Genomic DNA, 19,347 nt, shown 5'->3' with positions numbered 1-19,347 from the left:
TGTGAATCAGGCTTTATTATTTTTATCTTTCTTTAATGTCAACAAAAAATGCAGCGTGAGTCAGTAGAATAATCAAACCTACTTTCTGTAGACTGAATAAATTATGTGCCTTGTAGACATTACTCTTTTCCCAATGTTTGTAGATGTCACCGTGTGAAATAAAATATAAGCTTATTGAAAAGTGTTACTGAATTCATAGAAGGTTTTGTTATTATGTATTTTCTTAATCACCACATTCTCTACTACAGCTACCCTCATCTGAGGGACCATGAGATTTTGTAATGTGAATGAGGAGTGCTATTCCTCAGAGAAGCAGGAAAGCGGTGTGCTCTGGGGCCCAGACTGGGAAGCCAGGAATGAAGGCATCGTGAATTGATTGCTCAATCAACAATGTTATTACATACAAAACAGCACTGGGCTAGGCACTGGGGCTCCAGAGACAAACAGAAAATGGTCCCTGCCTTCAGGGTTGTTGAACATTCCATCAGTGACAAAACAAGAAAATCGAAGCAATATAAATATGCATAATTACATATACACATATGTATAATATATGTAATACTTTCTACATACACACAGAATAGAGGCAGAAAGTGGTAGGGGAGAAAAAGAGCTGGCCATGGAGTCATTAAGATTGGTTCAGGACCAGCATCCGACTCATACAGGCTGCCACCATTGGTACAATATATTAGTATGATTGCACAATTTAAAATGTAAATATGCATGTATGTGTGTGATATGTGTTTATATATCTATAACTATATCTCACTTCTCTCTTTCCCTCCCTCCTTCTCCCTCCCCCCACTCTCTCTTTCTGTTTCTCATTCTCTCTCTTCCTCTCTTCTTTCCCCCTCTCTTCATTCTCATTCTCTCATTCTCTCTCTCTCTCTCTCTCTCTCTCTCTCTCTCTCTCTCTCTCTCTCCCTCTCTTTCCTTTTAAACTATCACACGAATATCCTGAGTCTTTTTTTCCCCTTTCTTTTCTTTTTAACTCCTTATGGAAAATAATTCTCAGTGTCAATGCGGTGCCCAAAGCATCAAGATGCCTGGAGTTAGTGCACCAGCCCTGCCAACAGGTTTTATAAGCTGCTTCTGTAGGAACAGAATAGAGTTATGCTAAAAGGAAGACAATAATAACTTTGAGTAATGCATGCAGATGCCTTGGAGGGACAAAATCCAAATCCTCCAGTGAGTACGATGAAACAAAAGTCTGCAAATACTGAGAACAAGCACCAGGAAGGTAGCCCTGCCCTCTGGTCTGCTGGGAATGCTGTCCATCCTGACATCACAGAAGGCCAACATAGAAATCTCTAGGAGTGGGGAGAGGGGCCCAGGTGGTGCCTTGTGGCAAGCACGGTGCAGGTTTCTAAAGGAGCTGTCCTTGGTCAGAAGTAGACACATGCTGTCCAATCAAGGAGATTCACACAGAAAATCCCAAAAATGCTCAACCTGGGCTTCAAGTCCAGACCCTATCATTAACTTGCAGTATGATTCCCAGAAGCCACTGCACGAATGTGAGCCTTGGTTTCTCAAGTATGAAGTTTGAAAATGGTACTAACCTGCCTATCTTGCAGAGATCTATTGAGAATGAATGAGTAAAGGTGCTGAAAATGCTTTGAGATGTATTCATAAGCACTGGGTTGCCATTAATTTGGTTAATAGTGTCTTTTCCACATCGCTTCTTCCACTGGTACAGAGGGAAGAATGATGGCTGGGAACTGGGAGAGCTCACTTTCCATCCTGGCTGGTCAGATAGATCTGTAAGCTCCCTGAGGGCAGGGACCGCGCAATTCTGGCTTCCTCTGGCCACAGCACCATGCACAATGTAGGTCCTGAATGAATTTTGCTAAGCTGAAGTCACTTTAGTCTCTTTAGCTATAAAACGAGGATATAGGGTCCTAGATCAAGAGCTGAAAGTGATCTCTTGGGCCATCTTGTCCACTCCTCCCATTTAACAGTTTCAGTTTCTTAACTGAGACTCAGGGAAGTTAACAGAACAGTGGACTTGGGATCACTGAGATCTGGGTTCAAATCCTGCCTCAGACACTTCCTAGCTGTGGAACCCTGGGCAAGTCATTTCACCTCTGTTTGCTTTAGTTTACTAGCTTGCAGATTTAGGGGGTTGGGTTCAATAGTGTCTAAGGTTTCCTTCAGGTCTTAATCTGTGATCCTATAAATGACTTGCCCAAGGTCCCACAGGTGGCAAGCATCAAAGGTGGGACTGAACTCAGGTCCTCTGACTATGCAGCCAGTCTTCTTTGCCCCCAAAGTATGTAGCAGCCACTGCACAGGGTTGTTGTGAGGAAATGTGTGGTAAACTTTAGCACTGCACTTTGTGTGACTGAATCATAGTGATGTTGCCAAGGAAATCTTCTGCTTGAGTGCGGAGTGGGCCAATGTGGGACAGGGTCCATGGCAGCCGGTCCTACTATGCCTCCAGTCTGGACATCTCATGGAATTTAGTAGCCCAAGGGAAGAGCCAACTGCTTCCAGTGGAGTGGTACAGGTGGACACAATCAGGGACCCCAGACTCCAAGGGCTTCCCAACAAATGCTACAAAGGCTTGTCCAACTCCAGGCTGCTTGAAAAGGCTGGAAACCCTCTCTGCTGCATAGGACGTTTCTGACTGGGAGCCCGTCTTCCTGAAGTCTGGGGATTTCAAGAGTTCCACTTGCCTACTTGGAGATAAAAGAAATTTTGCAGTCTATTCCTGCCTTGGGGAATCCTTGGACACATGAGCTGGTGTGGAGGAAAGAAAACAATGACCACATGGCTGTTCAGGTATCTGAGCTGGGCTGATAATCTGGGGGACATGGAGCCACCTATGTTATTGGGGGTGGCTGCTGACTAATTTTATTTTTTTCTTTCTCATTATGAGGCCAAATCAGTTTGATTGAATTAAACTGACATTTATTGCATCCCTACTAAGTTCCAGTGCCAAGGATACAAAAACAGTAAGGAAACAGACCCTGCCCACCATGAGCTTATTGTCTACCGCACAGGTGGGGAATCTGTGGCCTTGAGGACACATGTGGCCTTCTAGATCTTTAAGTGCGGCCTTCTGACTGAATCCAAATTTTACAGAAGAAATCACCCCTGGTCTACAGTATCATGATAGAGACTATGATAAAAATTCCAGGAAAGCTTTGGTCACATCCAGCAAGAGTGAGCCAGGCCCTCACTGACTGAAAACACCCTTTAATGAACCTGAGGGGTATTCCTCAGCCATCGGGGAAGGAAAATAGACATCTCAAAGTCACCCCTGAAGGTCTACTGCTTTAGTACCTACTATGTGGTAGAATAGATTTGGAGTCACAGAACGTGGAGTCAGATCCTGCCCTTCACGTTTAGCATCTGTGTGATTTGTGTCAAGACTTTGAACCTCCCTGGGGCCCAGTTTCTTCATCTGTCAAATGGGCAGATGGGACTGGAAGCTTGTGAGGTCCCTTAAGCTCTCTTTCCATGTTCCCACAATCCCATGTGCCAGATTTAAACAGCACATCTAAGTCTTGAGACCTTTCATGACCCTCCCTCCCCCAATTAGTGGCTTAATGCCAAATTACCTTCTATTACTTTTACACAGTTTTACTTTTACACATTAACATGTGTGCATGCGTGCCCCGCAACAGAATGTAAGCTCCTGGAGGGTAGGAACTATTTCAGTTTGTCCTCTGTATGCCCAATACCTGACTCATAACACAAGAGGTGTTTAATAGACACTTGTTATTTGACTGATATGTGCCAAGGACTGTGTCTGGGATACGAAGACAGGAGTGAAACAATTCCTGTCCTCAAGGAGCTTACATTCCCTTGGGGGAGATAGTGTGTATAAGTAGATACAATATAAGTATATACAGCATAAGTAGATGCAATCCCATGTTATATAAAACAAAAACAATTTCTTTTCTGGCTTCCTTTAAGACCTGGCTAAAATCCTACCTTCTATCAGTAGCCTTTCCCAATATCCCTTAATTCTAGTGCTTTCCCTTTGTGGGTTATTCTCAAATAATTCCATATATATCTTGCTTGTATACAGTTATTTGTGAGTTGTCCCCCATAAACCATGAGCTCTGGGAGGACAGGAACTGTCTTTTGCCCTTCTTTGTATCCTCAGCACTTAGCACAGTGCCTGGCACCTAGCAGATGCTTAATAAATGTTTATTATTTACAAGCGATATGATTTATTTAATCTTTGTTCATCTCAGTCCAGTGCCTAGCACATTGTAAGAACTTAATAAATTCTTGGCACTGGTACACCCCATGCCCTGGCACTGAGTCTGTATACTGAATAGGCCTGTGGCTATAAAACCATTTTTTCTCATCACAGAGGCAAAGCTTGATTCTCGGTTGTGCAGAGGGTCAGAAAATTGGTGCCTGCACCAGCCATGGTAAGAGCAAACTTCCCCCAAGTCATGGCGCCTCCAGGGGTAACTCACAGCTCAGCCTTTGAGAAGCACTAGGGCAGGTCCTCTGAAAATATTGATGTTTTTCTATCAAAAAGAAGTTCTCATCATGGATACTGGGGGGTTTCCAAGACTAGTAAACAGGAGAAATATTTTAAAGTCCAGCCTGCCTAGGGTGACCCCAAACTCCCTTTGTGGTTTCTGTGCTCTTCTAGCCCCTCTCATTAAGCTATGCTCCAGGCAACCAGGGACAAGCCTGTTGGGGGCCCCACCCCCTCCTCTGGAAAGCTGCCATGTTCATCTGCTCTCCTATGGCCTAGATGGAAGTCTCCAGGATGGATGCTGCTTGCAGAGATAAAGCCCATACTGGGACACTGGGAAGGTAGCTGGACACATCCAGACCACTGCAGTCATCCATCCATCCATCCATCCATCCATCCATCCATCCATTCAGCAAGGAAGCAAGCACCAATTTATTAGGTGCCCACTATGGGATTTAATCAGTGACCACCTCCCATGGGAGGCCTTTCCTTGCCCCCCATCCCTAGTTACCTTGTATCTGTGCTGTCTCTGCACATGATGTCTCCCCCAAAGGCTGTAAGATCCTTGAAGGAGGCTGACACCTAGGATGTACTTAATAAATACCTGCTGATTGACAGATGGATCACTATGTGCAAGGCTGGAGAGCTGCCCTCCGACAGCTTACATTCTCCTGCTGAGATGGAGCATGTTTGAATCAATGCACAATGGAGAGAATGCCAACAAAGTCACTTCAAATGGGGGAGGATGGCAGGAAGGGCGTCCCAAGCAGAGGACACCCGAGCTGAGCTGGGAAGCTCCACACAAGCAGATTGGGCAGGTTCTGGAGTCAAAACTGATCAATTATAAGCAATTATTTATCAAGTGCCCTGTTCTCAAGCCCCTCCCAGTTCTTCCATTCTCATTTCTAAGCCTTCTTCCCAGCTCTGACATTCCCTGTTCTAAGCTCCCTCCCAGTCCTCACATCCCCTGTTCTCAGGTGCCTTTCAGTGTTACATTTTATGGGCTTGGAGCAGAGACCATATGACACCTAATTATTATCTCCCAGCCTAGGATGACATCTCAGTCTCTTCTATCTATATACTCCTATTATCCTGTAAAATCCTGGAGGGCAGGAACCATGTCTTTCACTCTGAATTGCCTCTAGTGTTTAGCTCAGGACCTGGAAGACAGGAGGCACTTACGACAGGCGTGTTGAATAGGATGAATGCATCAGATCACTCTGTGGGCCACTTGATAATCAGGGGCCTTCCAAGAGCAGCAGGTCACAGGATGCATCACAATCCCCCATCTCCCCCTGCAGACTCCACCTCACAGCCCTGGGGGCCACTCACCTAATGGATCTTCAATGACATCTCAGGGCAAGGAAGGGGGGCGACAAGCAGGTGGCATTTTGTGGAGGTCATTAATTCTTGGGTATTGCATTTCCATTCCAGACTGAACCCTCTTAAACAAGGTGCAGCTGTGCTGCTCTATAAGGAAATGGGGGGTTTAATGCTTTGTTTTCTTTCATTTTCTAGTGTCCCATTATCATAACATTTCTCCATAATGATGCCCATAAAAGTCACCTGAAAATACTTTATGCCAGGAAAGTTGATGTATGTATTTCATCACTATTGTGAGTCAGGAAAGAGAGTCAAATTAACAAACAGGAACTTAGTCCCAGAGCATAGAGATTTTCATAGTTACAGGATTAGCTTTCTTCTTCATCCCTCTTTCCTTGGACAAATCGAGTTTTTGCCCAACAGAAAAAATTGATATATGCTGTCAAACTTGGCAAGAACCTGACACCTGCCCATGGATTACACGTTTCAACCCTGAGGCTAAAATGTAGGGAAAAACATCAAGGAATGGAAGTTTCCACAAGTTCACCACCCTTCCCTTGACCTGGTTACAAAATGGCTCGAACAACCCAATTCCTTTTCAGCAGGGAGCAGATATCAATCAGCAATACACCTGAATTAAGGGATACAAGCTTTGTGGGTCTAGTTTACTCTCATATTTTACCAAGTATTTGTCAATTCACTCTACCCTGAAACATGTCAAGGATCCATGCCTTCATGGAGATAGGAGAGGTCACACAGAGCTTCAGAGTTCAGTGGCCTACAGGAAAAGTTCTCTCTCTGTCACTAACTGTGACCCTTGTTGGGCCTTGGTTTTCTAATGTGTAAAATGAGGGGGGTAGAACATGTGATCTTTGAAGTTCATTGGTTCTTGAGCTCTTCCAATCCTATGGTTTTTACTATGTGAGTAAAACTTCAAATGACACTGATTAAAAAGTAAATAAATAAATGAACAAAAACTAAATAAAAACAAAAAACAAACCAAAAAAAATATGATGTTGATTAGAATCCCTCTGTACTTTCAGAGGGGCAGGTAGACGGTGCCAAAGTGCATACAGTGCTGGTCCTGGAGTCAGGAAGACTTCTCTTAAGGAGCTCAAATTTGACCTCAGACACTCGCTAGTTGTCTGACCCCGGGCAAGTCATTTAACACTGTTTGCCTCAATTTCCTCATCTGTAAAATGAGCTGGAGAAAAAAAATGGCAAACTACTCCAGTATCTTTTCCAAAACAAACAAAAACAAAAAACAAAAAAAAAAATAGGGTCACGAAGAGTCATACATGACTGAAATGACTGCACAACAACGAATGCTTTCAGAGACAGCCACATGCAATATTGTGGGGCAGAGAGAGGAGGGCTAGATTTGGAGCTAAGAAAACCCTGAGTTCCAATCTTGATGCACCCACTTTCTACTACCCTTCTCTGGGACTCAGTTTCCTTTACCTGTAAAATGAGGGGGTGAGGCTAGATTGTCCCCTGGGAGGTCTTTCTAGCTCTAATCTTAGGAGCCTTGGACCCATTGTCCCTGCTCCCCCTGTAGGGCCAGCCCTCTGGTGGCCCAACCTTCTTCCCCTTTCCATCCAGACTGGGCTTTGGTCAGCAGACACTCAGTCCATGAGTGAACTCTCATCTCAAGTTTATCCAGACGCATAAGGCCAGATTCACCTCCATCGTGGCGCCCCAGAAGAGAATCTGACATGCATAAGCTCTTTCCTTAATCACTACACACTCCAAGTCCATGTGTTTTCTTTCCTCTTCTTCAGATCCTAAGGTAATTTAAAATAAATTATTTTAAAATGTCCAAATGTACTTGATAATTGTTTTCCCCGTCAGAGTTCTCCCAAGCATGTATTTACAAGAGGGTGAAAAAGATGCTGAATCAGTTGATCTCATGGCCTTGGTGCCAACACTAGGCCTGTTCTGCTTCGTTTCTTCCTTGACAGGGGTTGAGATGCCAGCAAATGCCATTTAGGGTGCCCTCTAATGGGAAGTTGACAGAAAGAGCCAAAAGGATGAACACCTCTTACCCTCTTGGGTCCTGGTAACAAGAGGTAGTTGGGGCACACTCATTGGGAGAGGAGAGAAAAAACATAGAATGGAAGGCTCCTGGAGCCGTCCAGACATCTGGGACGATCTAGTCCAGCCCCTGACCAAAAATAAATCTTCTATGTCCTCTCCAAAAAAAAAAAAAAAATAGTCACTTTGCCTCTGCTCGAATACCTCTAAAGATAAAGTACTCACTACCATAAGGCATTCGGTCAGTGCCACCTCCCACAAGAAGCCCTTCCTGATCAGATCCCTCCATTTGTTAACCCTCTTCCTCTCTTCAGCATAATTGGTAGATGCTTATCTGTGTGCCTGCTTCTTTGCCCCAATAGACCTTAAAACACTGGAGGGAAGAATTTATTGGCTTTAGGACCTTTGGCTGCTAAGCATAATGCCTTGGACACAGAAGACACTTAATGTATGCTGAATTGAATTGAGATTCTCTTAAAGAACTGCTAAGGTTTGTCCATTTAATCTCTCCATCTATTTGTCAAGTGCCTAGTATACATGAAGAGCTGTAGACTAGTAGATGGGAGAGGTAAAAAGAAAATTCAAACATAGTCCCTGACTTTGAGGTGTTTGGTATGCAGTCTATTCCTCCCACTCCTAGGATTCAATGACTCCAAGTAGTTCTTCTGCAAGAAAGGTCCTCTTTCTGGGGAAAATCACCTCTGTATAATGCCAAAGACCCTCTGATGTCCATTTGGATAATGCAGATCCCTCAGCAGATTTTTAAAATTCTTTTACTGGCTGCTGGGGAATAGGGAGGGGGTAGATGGAGAGGAGGAATTTAAGGCAGATCTGTAAAACCCAAGAAAAGATTAAGAAGCCTTGATTTAAGGGAAAGGGAAAGAGCCAATCCTGTCAGTGCTGGAAGTTTGGCAGGTAGATTTCTATTCTTATAAATAGAAAATTAAATTCGAGAAGAAAGAAAGCAATATGAGAGACGAACTTCTGAATAGCCCTGCTTTATAGCATTTCCTGTACTTTCAATTTTATTCAATCAAGGAGACCACAAATACAATCTGAGCAGCAATAAGGCATCTTTTAATCTCTCCCAAATATGAAGTAAACAACCAAGATTTTAAAAAAACACAGCATTGGAAATGCCTGCTCTTGGGCAGTGCTTTCAATAAAAGGTTAGCAAGGCCCCCCCCATGATTTAGTGTGTGGCCTTAAATTTGCTATTGAACCAGATAACTGCCTTTAAGAGAGCAGTGACAAATCCTATTTGCACATTGTATTTCATAGCCTCAAACTAGTTCATACGCATTTTCTCATTTTACTCTAATAAGAGCCCTGTGAGGTCGGGAGGATGGTTATGATTGTCCCCAGTATGAAAGAGATGAGGAATCTGAGGGTACTTGCCCCAAGGCAGAGCCCAGAACTGACCCCAACGCTTCTGAGTCCTTTGGATGACTGAATCCTCAGTAATTAGCACAGTGCCCCATAGTGAGGGTTTAATAAATGTTTGTTGACTGATTCTTCTCACTTATTTACATCTTGGAGCCTCTCAAGATAACAGATAGCAATCAAATTTGGTGAAATTTTAATTCAGATTTTGATTTCTCTTTCAAAATCCTGTGTTCATAGAATAATCTGACACTGCCCCCCCCCATGCCAACCCAGCAATCCTTATCACAAACTTTAGGACTCTGATGGTTTCAAATGTATCTTTTTTTGTGTGTGTGTGTCATGCATTATTGAGGTATTCTTACGCTTTCTTTTTGTGGTTATTGGATGATGTCTCCCTTCGTCCTCCACCTTCCTAAAAGCCTTTCTCTCAGCCCTCCTCCAGTACATACTGTGTCTGCTTCATCTGATGTATATCTCATGTAATTTGAAGCATCAGATGTCTGTGTTACATACCCTTATTGAATTCAAACTCTAAGGAGGCAGGTATTATCCTTCATCTCAGTACAGTGTCTCCCTGGCCCCAAACCCAGTATTTCCCATAGTAGAGGCACTTAAGAAATGTGCGTCCAATGTGAATTCACTGTCTTGTGCCCTGACAAGTTGGAGCACAACCAAAGAAGGGTGACCAGAACTGAGTGAGGAGGATCTGAATCAGCCTGTATATCCGAGGAGAAGGAAAACTCCCTGTGGGCAGGGCCTGGCTCGCTTTTCTCTCTGTATTCTCAGGACCTACCACACTTCCTGGCAAATAGTAGAAACTAGATAAATACATGTTGATCAATTGATTATTTCCGTATTGGACCAGAAGCACCATGAGACTGAGGGCAATATCATCTAATCTGAATGTGTCTCCCGGTGCTCTGCACATTTGCAGTGCATATAATGTCTGATGGACCTTTGAATAACAATTGTCTGTTTCAAGTCATAAGGAAACACAAATGCCCCAGAGACAGCATGCACACACCATCACTAAATCAACTGCTTCATCTCTGGGGTTGTGCTTATGGCTTAAAGTACTATTGTCTTCCCTCCCATTTGTTTCTGACAACAACAGATACTGTCATGTCATTTTCATAGCTCAGCAGAATTGAGTACGACATTAGCACAACTGGAGTGAGTGAGGACATTCAACTGTGGCCACCCCAGAAATCACCCTCAGCAGAACAAGCCCTTGGCCGTGTACCTTCAGAACTACCGCCAAACTTGGCTAAAACTCCTGTCCTACAAGATGGCAGAGCTGTTTATTGCCATAGTCTCTGGACTTCTCCCTGATATGAATTGAGAGGCAACACAGGGTGGTGGCTAAACAGGCAACGTTGGCATCACAAAGACCTGGGTGCAGGTACTCCAAGTGACCCTGGCCACCTGTAAATTGTGTCCGGTAACTTTCTAAGGCTGTCAGTTACAACTTGGGTGCCAGTCTACATCTGTGAAGGAGATACCTACAGTGGGTGTTTTCAGTAGCATGAAATCCTGGGTCTAGATCCGTCCCTTCTCCATATGTGTATGTGTGTACGTATATATGGATGTATGATATACACATATACAAATAGATCTATACATAATACCTAAGAATTTATGCACATATAATGGAATATGCAAGATTGAATCTTGAGCATTTTAACAATTAGAACTGCAGAATGTCAGAACTTAAAGAAGTTTAGTCCAAATCTCTCATTTTGTCAAAGAGGATGTTGAAGCCCAGAGAAGGGGAACAACTTGCCCAAGGTCACACAGCAAGGGGGTGGCGGGTCTGAGACCAGAATCCGGGTGATCTCCTGCCTCCCAGGATGGATTTCTCCCCACTGTAACAGCCTGCCTTCTTTACTTCCTGCATCCCCCAATGTACATGTATTTTTAATTGATATCCCCACATACTTTTTCATTTCAGATTCGTTGTGGCATGGACTTATGCATTTGGGTGGCTTAAATGCACTTTGAGAGACATTTCCTGGCTAAATGACAAATGAGTGTTTCAATCTCATCTCCACCTCCTAGCTCTGGGACAATAACTCCCCTGAGAGCTCCAGAGTGAACAGTACGGTAGGAGACTCTGTGTGAACTTTTGATGTTGGCAGGTCTCTGCACCTGCTGAAAAGATGCATACCCATACGAAAGCAAGCACCCCTCGTTCCCCCTTTGATTTAACTGCATATGTAATTTCCTCCCCCCCCCCCCAGTAATAGGGGGAAAAGAGACAAGCCTTGGTTTCTATGGCAACACATCTAATTGGTGAGATGCAGGTCTCTGTCCAACCATAGGGTGGAGCCAATCTCCCTAAATATGAATCCAAACATTTGAGAAAGGAAGACTCTTTCACAGAGGCCAAGCAAATCCCGGATTTCCAAATTCAAAGCCAGGCACAAACAGAGTCAGCGCTGTCTCAGTGGCAAGGGAGAGAGAGAGAACCTTAAGCTCTCTCCACACAGGCAAGAATTGAATAGGGAGAATAACTGAGCTGTTGCATCATGCTTATCAGTGTTCCTGAGACTAGAATAAGAAGGAAGCAGGTCTATAGGTGAGACGCAGGCTGGGGAATACAATTTCTAACTGTTTAGTAAAATAACTTGCCCTCAAATACGTTAAATGTCCTTCCTTAGACCAGATACTTTGGAGACACCAATGGGAAATCTGAGGACCATTCCATCTGCATTTTTATCAGTTTTGTCGGTGCTATGAAAGTCAGCCATTCCCCCATGGGACTACACTCCCAACAGAAAACAAACGATCAGAGCAGAAAGGGTGGGTTTTCATTTTGCTTAATACATTGTAATTGTATTCTATATGTTTGTGTGTGCACACGTGTGTGTGTGTGTGGGAAAGGGAGGAGGGGAGGGGGAAATGGGGGGGAGAGAGAGAGAGAGAGAAAGAGATAGGGAAAGAGGGAGGGAGGGATGAAGAAGTGAGGGAGAGAGGAAAAGAAAGGGAAGAGAAAAAAGAGGAGAGAGAGAAAGATGAATGTGTCTGTGTTCGATATAATTGTGTCAATGTCATCATTTAAGCATGGAACGGATCAAAAATGTGAAGTAAACTAAAGCTTTGCATCGGTCAGGGTTTTAATTCCCTTAGGGAGCAGATTTGGAGGAATGTTCCTTGGCCGTAATTTTTTCTTTCTTTTCTTCCGCTTGTGCTCCCCACTCCCATCACATTCAAGACATTTGTCAACACCAGGTCATGGATGAACAAAACAGAGACTGACTCCCTGGGCTCCTCTTGGGCACTTGCATCTCCACCCCAAACCCTATCACCTTGCTTTCTTTCTTGGCAGCAGACTTGATGCCCACAAGGCTCCCAAAGCATTAGCACTCAGGAGCTCCTAAACTAATGCGGGCGAACATTAGAGATGGCACCTCCAGTCATTAAGTCAGGGAGCCAGGCGCAGAGACGCTGGAGTGAGTTGACACTGCATATTTTAGACGATGCTGGTGTGCAGTGAGCCCTGGGTAGCAGAAAGGAAATTCAGGGTGTTTGAGTAACAGGAGGCAGGGTGAGATTTGCTTAACAAAACAATTAGGAGATTGTTCTTTTGAACACATCAGAAAGCTGTTCCATGGCTTATAGCAATGAGCTTCGGAAACAGGGGCTCACCTTGAGAGCGGCAACTTTCCGGGGGCAGAAATCAGACCATGTATGTGACACAAAAGAGCGTAAGTAATGAGAGAATGGAAGATGAAGGCTCTCACTTTCCAACGCACTGGAAAGAATTCATCCCTGTCACCTCAAATAATGGTATGGCCAAGTCCACACACACTGCAGGAGTCCTTCCTGGTTAACCCACTGCAATCTCACAGAGCCTTGCTGTTCTTATCCAGGAAACCTGTGGCTAGCTAGATGTGAATGTGCAGAAAGGAACATGGAGGGAAATGCAACTCTGCCTATGTATACATGCTGCCTGCTCACCCCACCCCTTGCCCTGACCCAAGTCCAGAAACAATACCCTCTCCCTTGCTTTTTGGTAAATTTCATAGGGCACTGGGCTCTCTGCAGAAGTCAATCATTTATGTCAACTTGCAGACACCTGAAATGCTCCTCATTTGCACAATTCTTGACACAGCAGAGGCCTTGGCAGAGAACTCCGAGCGGCAAAGGAAACAAGGATGCCTATATTCCAAACAACCGTAGTCTGGTGGAGGGAGTCAGGCTGCTGCGAGGCTGGCCGAAGGCTCCGAAATGGAGCCAAGTCGGGGAGCAGGTTCCTTCTCTGCTTACCGCAACCTCATTTCAGAGGCTGCTGAAGGATGGTGCATCTGCTCAGGCAGGGAAGATGGGAAATGGGGGTGAGGGAGGGCCAGAGCTGGCCTCTTTCAGAAACGAGAAAAAGAGCTAGACAGAATCCATGTTTCTTCCTCCTCCAACCTAACCCCCGTGGCGATTCCCCTGCCCATGTTATGCCTCAGCCTTCCTCTTCTCCCTGAAGGAGAAGGAGAGGTTTCGATGTATGTCCCAGACAGCAGGACTGTGGCACTGACCACGGCCTCCCCCCACCCAAGAGGGAAGAGAAGTACAGATTAACTCCTCACCCGACTTCTCTATGTTCAAGCTACCAGGTCCTTGGAAGCTAGAGGAAGCTTGGGATGTATTTTACTATCGCTGTAGCTTCCAGCTCTGTTGCTTTTTTCCTTTGGAGGGGGAGGAGATTGGGGAAGCCCTGAAGGAGAGAAGCTAAGCAAACAATGTTCCATCCATGTCTCCTCAATGATGCTTACTCCACGTCTCCCCCAGCTGTGTCTGCTGGCTTGCCCTCAGAAACCTCTGCTTACTCCAAATCCACGAAGCTTCAGGCAAGAATCAAAGTCGCACAGGCCAGCCCTGAGAGACGACTTGTTCTCCTCTCCCCACACATCAGCCCTCAACTCCCCCAGTCAAACCAAAGCCAAATAGTCTCCAATTTGGAAACCAGAAGCCCCATCTCCCCGCACCAGACAGGACTTCTTAGGGATACGTCAGTGTGGAGATGGCGTCTTTGAGAGATGAACATTCATCAATCAAAGGACGGGGCAGTTAGGATTGGGGCGGGGGGGGGGGGCAGGAATCCCACACCAAGCAAGAAATCTATGGGAAGCTGGACGGGATGGATGGATTTCGGAGTGACCCAGCCTAGGCTAACCCAATGCTGGGCTCCTTCCCAATCAGAGATCCCCTAGTCGGAGAGCGAGTTCACATCACCCTTAGTGAAAGGAAGCCATCTGTCACTCCAGCTTGACTGTCTGTCCCCTTTGCCCCAAATCCAGAGGAGAAGGGGAGAGGGAAAGGCAGGTAGGAAGGCTGGTCACTAAGAGACCCATCTCTAAGTGGGGCTGAGTGGGTATCCATGGGCAAGGATCCTCTTTCCCGAAGTAGGCTCCGGGGGCCAGCACTGAACTTAGCAGGAGGTGAGCTTCCCAGCCCCAAATCGTAGCTCCCTTTCGCTAGGAAGGATGCGCCCCTCCTGCCCTAAGAGCCAGGATTAGCCAGCATAAACTGCTCCCCGTTCCGAAGAGGTTTAACACCAGGATCACTGCCATTTTGGGTCCAGTTTCCCGGTCGGGCAGAGAAGGGAAGGAGAAGGAAGGAGCTGTCCTGTGGGGGGTTATTGGGCTCCCCACTGTGCGGCTCCAGCTATTTGGGGCTAGTGGAGATGCTATTTGGGGATCGGGGTGGGGATGCCACAGCGCATCTCCTCCTTTGCCCGGGGCACTGCCCGGGGGCCACGGCTAGGGCACGGACGGAGGATGGGGGACCGTGAGAGGTGGGGGCGGGAGAGGGGAACAGCGGGTACTCACTGCAGTAGGCGATCAGCAGACTCGCCAGGATCATGAAAGCCCAGAAAGTTGAGGACATGCTCGGCAAGGCGTTGGCATCTTTCCGGCGGCTCCTCTTGGGGGATGGCGCCATTGAAGCCGCTTCTCCGGGGCACAAGGGGGTGGGGGGCGCTGCGCGTCTCACCAGCCGGCGCTCCCCGGGGCCGATCCCGATCGCCGGTCTCCACGTGTAACCCCAGAGAGCCACATCCTCACGCCTGGCCTCCCGCGGCAGAGGCGGCTCGGGCGCTGGCACGGGCGGTGGCACCGGCGGCGGCGGCGGCGGCGGCGGCGGCCCCGTCACGTCTGGAGGCGCATCGTCGCCCCCTCCGCGCCCGCCCCGCCCCCAGACTGCTGAGGCGGCTCGCTGGAAGGATCCCCAAGCGTGCCCTCGGACAAGCGGCTCTCCAGTCCCCGGCCCCGCGAGAGGAAAGGGGCGCGGGAGAAGAGGGAGGACGGCCCCGCAGCGGGCTTCCCCGAGCTGTGCGGGGAGGGATGCAGAGGCGGCGGGCCTGGGGGGGGCGGGGGGACCGTAGAGACGCGGCCGCCACTTGGCTATGGAGGGGCAGGAAGAGAAGTTGGCAGCTGCGGAGGCTGCGGAGCCCCGGGGGGCTGGCGGAGCGTCCCTGGCTGTGGCGCGGAGGAGCGGGGCGCGGGAGCCGGGGAGCCGAGAGAGGAGGCGGCGGCGGGGCCGGGCCGAGGGGGCGGGGGCGGGCTCCGGCGCTCCTCCCTCCTCCCTCCTCCCTGGGCCCGCCCCTCGGCGGGAGGGGGAGGGAGGATGCTCGGACCCGGCTCCAGACGGGCTTTTCTTGGGCTGGGGGCGTCGGGGCAGGCCAGAAGCTCCTGCCTCCCCTCCCTTGCTGGAGGAGCGGGGATGGCGATGGGGATGGGGATGGGGATGCCGGGGGAGGAGAAGGAGGAGGAGGGGCGGGGGAGGGAGGAGACCAGGCAGCGGGAGCCGAGCGTCGGCCAAGCCTGTGGATGGCGACAGAGACGGCCGCACGCACCGCAGCCAGAGGCTGGACCCAGGAGCTCGAGTCGCCCAGCCCCCTCCCCCAGGGAACATGCTACCCAGGCGGGGGCGGGGTGCAGGAGCAGGGAGAAGCCCCCAGACGTCTCCCCCCCGCCCCCCCCGCCGCCACCACCATTTCTCCCTCCCCGCCCCGCTTCCCTAGCCACGGGGGGCTAGCCAGTGTGGGTGCGGGTCAGGCGGCGGGGGCTGGGAGGTGGGGAGGGTGGTGTCGAGGGTTCATCCTAAACACGGTTTGGGGGGCCTTCGGCCTTGTTTTCCGCGATCTCTGTCCTTCTCCCGGAGTGATAATAATACCTACATCCCATTCTTCTCCCTCCTACAACTATGTAAAGATCGTAAAGCCCGGCTTCTCATCCCCATTTTACACAGGAGAAAATCGAGGCTTAGGAAAGAGAGCAAGCTTGCTCAGAGTCAGGAAGCTGGCGTTTCAGCAGCAGGGCTGGGTCACTCCGAACTGCTGCAGAGATGGAGGCCTTGTGGCTCCAAGCCCATGGTTCTTACCCTCTCTCTACCCCAACCCCAAAGTCAGCTTTCCGCTCTTCTAGATTTTGTGTGTTCCATGCACGTTTGCTCTTTTAACCTCCTGGGCATCTCAGATCTCATAATCTCCTGCTGCATCCTCACCCCCCCCCACACACACCTGCCCCTTAAGTTCCAGTAGGAGGAGGGGGTAAGAAATGGGGGAGGGAGAAGTGCCATGGAAGTTTCAAGTTTAATGCAATTCGGCTCGAAGGGGTTAAATGCCTCCTGAATGCAAAATCAAGTGTTGGGTAATAATAAGAACAAAAATGATAGCTAATATGCCGGGCCCTGTGCTAAACACTTTACAGTTATTATCTCATTTGAGCTTCACAGCAACCTTTGGAGGTAGGTGCTGTTATTATCCCCATTTTACAGATGAGGAAATTGAGGCAAATAGAGGTTAAGTGACTGGCCCAGGGTCACGTAGTGTCTGATTTTGGATTTCAACTCAGGCCTTCCTGACTTCACGCCTGGTGCTCTATCCACAGTGCCACCTAGGATAACATACAAGGCGAGATGAAACCCAGGGCCTGGCCTAGAGCCCTTATCGTGGTGATGATAGACAAAAGATGAGAGAATGATCAATGAATCAATCAAACCAGGAGCATTTATGTGGCAGGCACCAGTGTCGAACCCTGAGGACCCAAATGTAAAAGCAGGTATAGGCCACACCCCAAAGAAGCTCCGATCTGACAGAGAGGGGTACACGGTGCTGTGCGACTTAGGGCTGGGGTGAGGCTAGTGTTCTTACCGACATGCAGGAACAGGGGGTGGCATTTGAGCTTTGGCCAGAAATTTACTAGCAGGGAAGGGAAGAGTGCAATGTGGTGAAAAGAGGGATGAATATGGAGTTGGAGGAGCTGCCTGGATATCTCATTGTCTGTGAGGCTTTGGACAAACCATTTTCCCATTCAGGGCCTTGGGTGGTCATGTATCAAAGGAAGGGGCCAGACTAAAGGACCTCTCTAATTTTAGACAGTCTAGAGGCATTGAATTAGATGAAAAAAAGGCTGAAGAACGTGACCAAGAGACACCATAACAATTTGACAGTGGAGCGCATGGAAACCCTGATAGAGCGTGACTATAGACCTCAGAATGGGAAGCAACCTCAGAGGGAATCTCATCCAACCTCTTCTGCAGCAGGAATCTCTCTTCTGCCAATCCATGGGTCTTTGCATCCGCGTCTCCAGTGAGTGACATGGAGCGTGGTACAATGGCAGCTAGGTGGCACCATGGGTACCATGGAGTCAGGGACACTTGAGTTCAAATTCAGCCTTAGACATATCTAGACAGTGAACTAGTCACTTTGCTTCTGTTCGTCTCAGTTCCTTCATCTGTAAAATGAGGATGATGATACCTACCTGCTAAGATTGTTGTCAGGATCTCATGAAACGATATTTGTAAAGGGCTTAGTATAATGCCTGGCACATAGTAGGTGCTTAAGAAATGATAGCTGTGGGGTAGCTAGATGGCGTAGTGGATAGAGCACCCCTGGATTCAGGAGGACCTGAGTTCAAATTTGACCTCAGACACTTAGTAGCTATGTGACCCTGGGCAAGTCACTTAACCCCAATTGCCTTTAAAAAAAGAAAAGAAAAGAAAAGAAATGATAGTTGTTACTTTCTGATGCAACTTGTCCCAATTAGGGACTGTTCTGATGGTTACAAAGTTATTCCCTGCATGTAGAGAAAATTTAATTCCTTTATAACTTGCACTGATTTGGGTTCCAATTCTTCCCTCTGGACACCACACACAGCCCTCCCTCTCTTAAATCCAATTCACTTGCCAGTCACGGCATCACTTTCCTGCTGTGGGTCGTCTTTGAAAACAAAGAGCAAACAGCAACAGCATTATCTTTAAGGAAGGCCCTGAATTCTTGACCTTCCGCTTCAGATATTTACTGTGTAAACTTGGTCAAGTGCCTTTATCTCGCTAAGCTTCAATGTCCTCAACTTTAAAACGGGGATAACAATAGCATCTGTCTCACAGAGGTACTCTTGAAGATCAAAAGAGATACGACGTGTAAAATGCTTTGCAAGCCTCGAAGCTTTATTTAACGTGAGACTTCACCATTATTCCAGATTCCTTAGAGGCCTCCTTTGAATCAGTGTCCTGGGACGGTAGACTGCTTCTAAATCTACCGCCTTCCTCCCCTTCCTTCCCTTCCCTTCCCCTAATCCTCTTAGCTTCCCATGACACCTGACTTCCATGAGCGCTTCATAAACCCTACAGTATAATAAAATCAATTAATCAATTGTTGTGTCCACACGCCCACTTTCTCATCTCTGTAAGATCTCAGTGAGGATAGTCTACACATTTAAAGAGAGACTCTGATGAATGCATGGGAAATAACCAGGCTTTTGAAGAAGATTTGCTAGAGCCTAGCACACCTCCACAGCCACATGATTAACTGAGAGATATGCAACATCCTGGTGTGTAAAAGAAAATAAAACTTTTGACTTGGAGGGACAAGATTCAGTCCTTAAAGTCCTTGCTTCGGGAAGATGTCTCCCATGTCTATTTTAAAACCATGCACAATTCTGTAGAAGATGCGAGGAGGTTATCAGCTCCTTGGCCGCAGAGGGCATTTTATTTTTGTCTTTGCACCCTTAATACCTCATAGAGGGCTTAGCACATTGGTTTTTTGTTTTGTTTTGTTTTGTTTTGTTTTACGCTAAATATGTGATTTCATTGGAAGGAAGGAAACCAGTACAATCTTGGGAGGTGGGTACTGTTATTATCCCTACTTTACAGTTGAAGAAACT

General features: G+C 47.3%; 1 protein-coding gene across 1 annotated transcript in view; it reads right to left on the bottom strand.

Moving 5' to 3' along the window:
- The window catches only part of TAFA5 (TAFA chemokine like family member 5), a 562,766-nt gene extending 547,645 nt beyond the window's left edge, over positions 1 to 15,121 (bottom strand). The window contains exon 1 of the mRNA XM_027854230.1: positions 15,010 to 15,121. Within this exon, the coding sequence (XP_027710031.1) occupies positions 15,010 to 15,121 (112 nt within the window). The remainder of the gene's footprint in view (positions 1 to 15,009) is intronic.
- Between the last annotated feature and the right edge of the window lie 4,226 nt (positions 15,122 to 19,347).

This window comes from Vombatus ursinus, unplaced genomic scaffold (assembly GCF_900497805.2).
Source record: "Vombatus ursinus unplaced genomic scaffold, bare-nosed wombat genome assembly UNPS02010394.1, whole genome shotgun sequence".
NCBI lineage: Eukaryota > Metazoa > Chordata > Mammalia > Diprotodontia > Vombatidae > Vombatus > Vombatus ursinus.
This window is presented reverse-complemented; position numbering and strand designations above follow the sequence as displayed.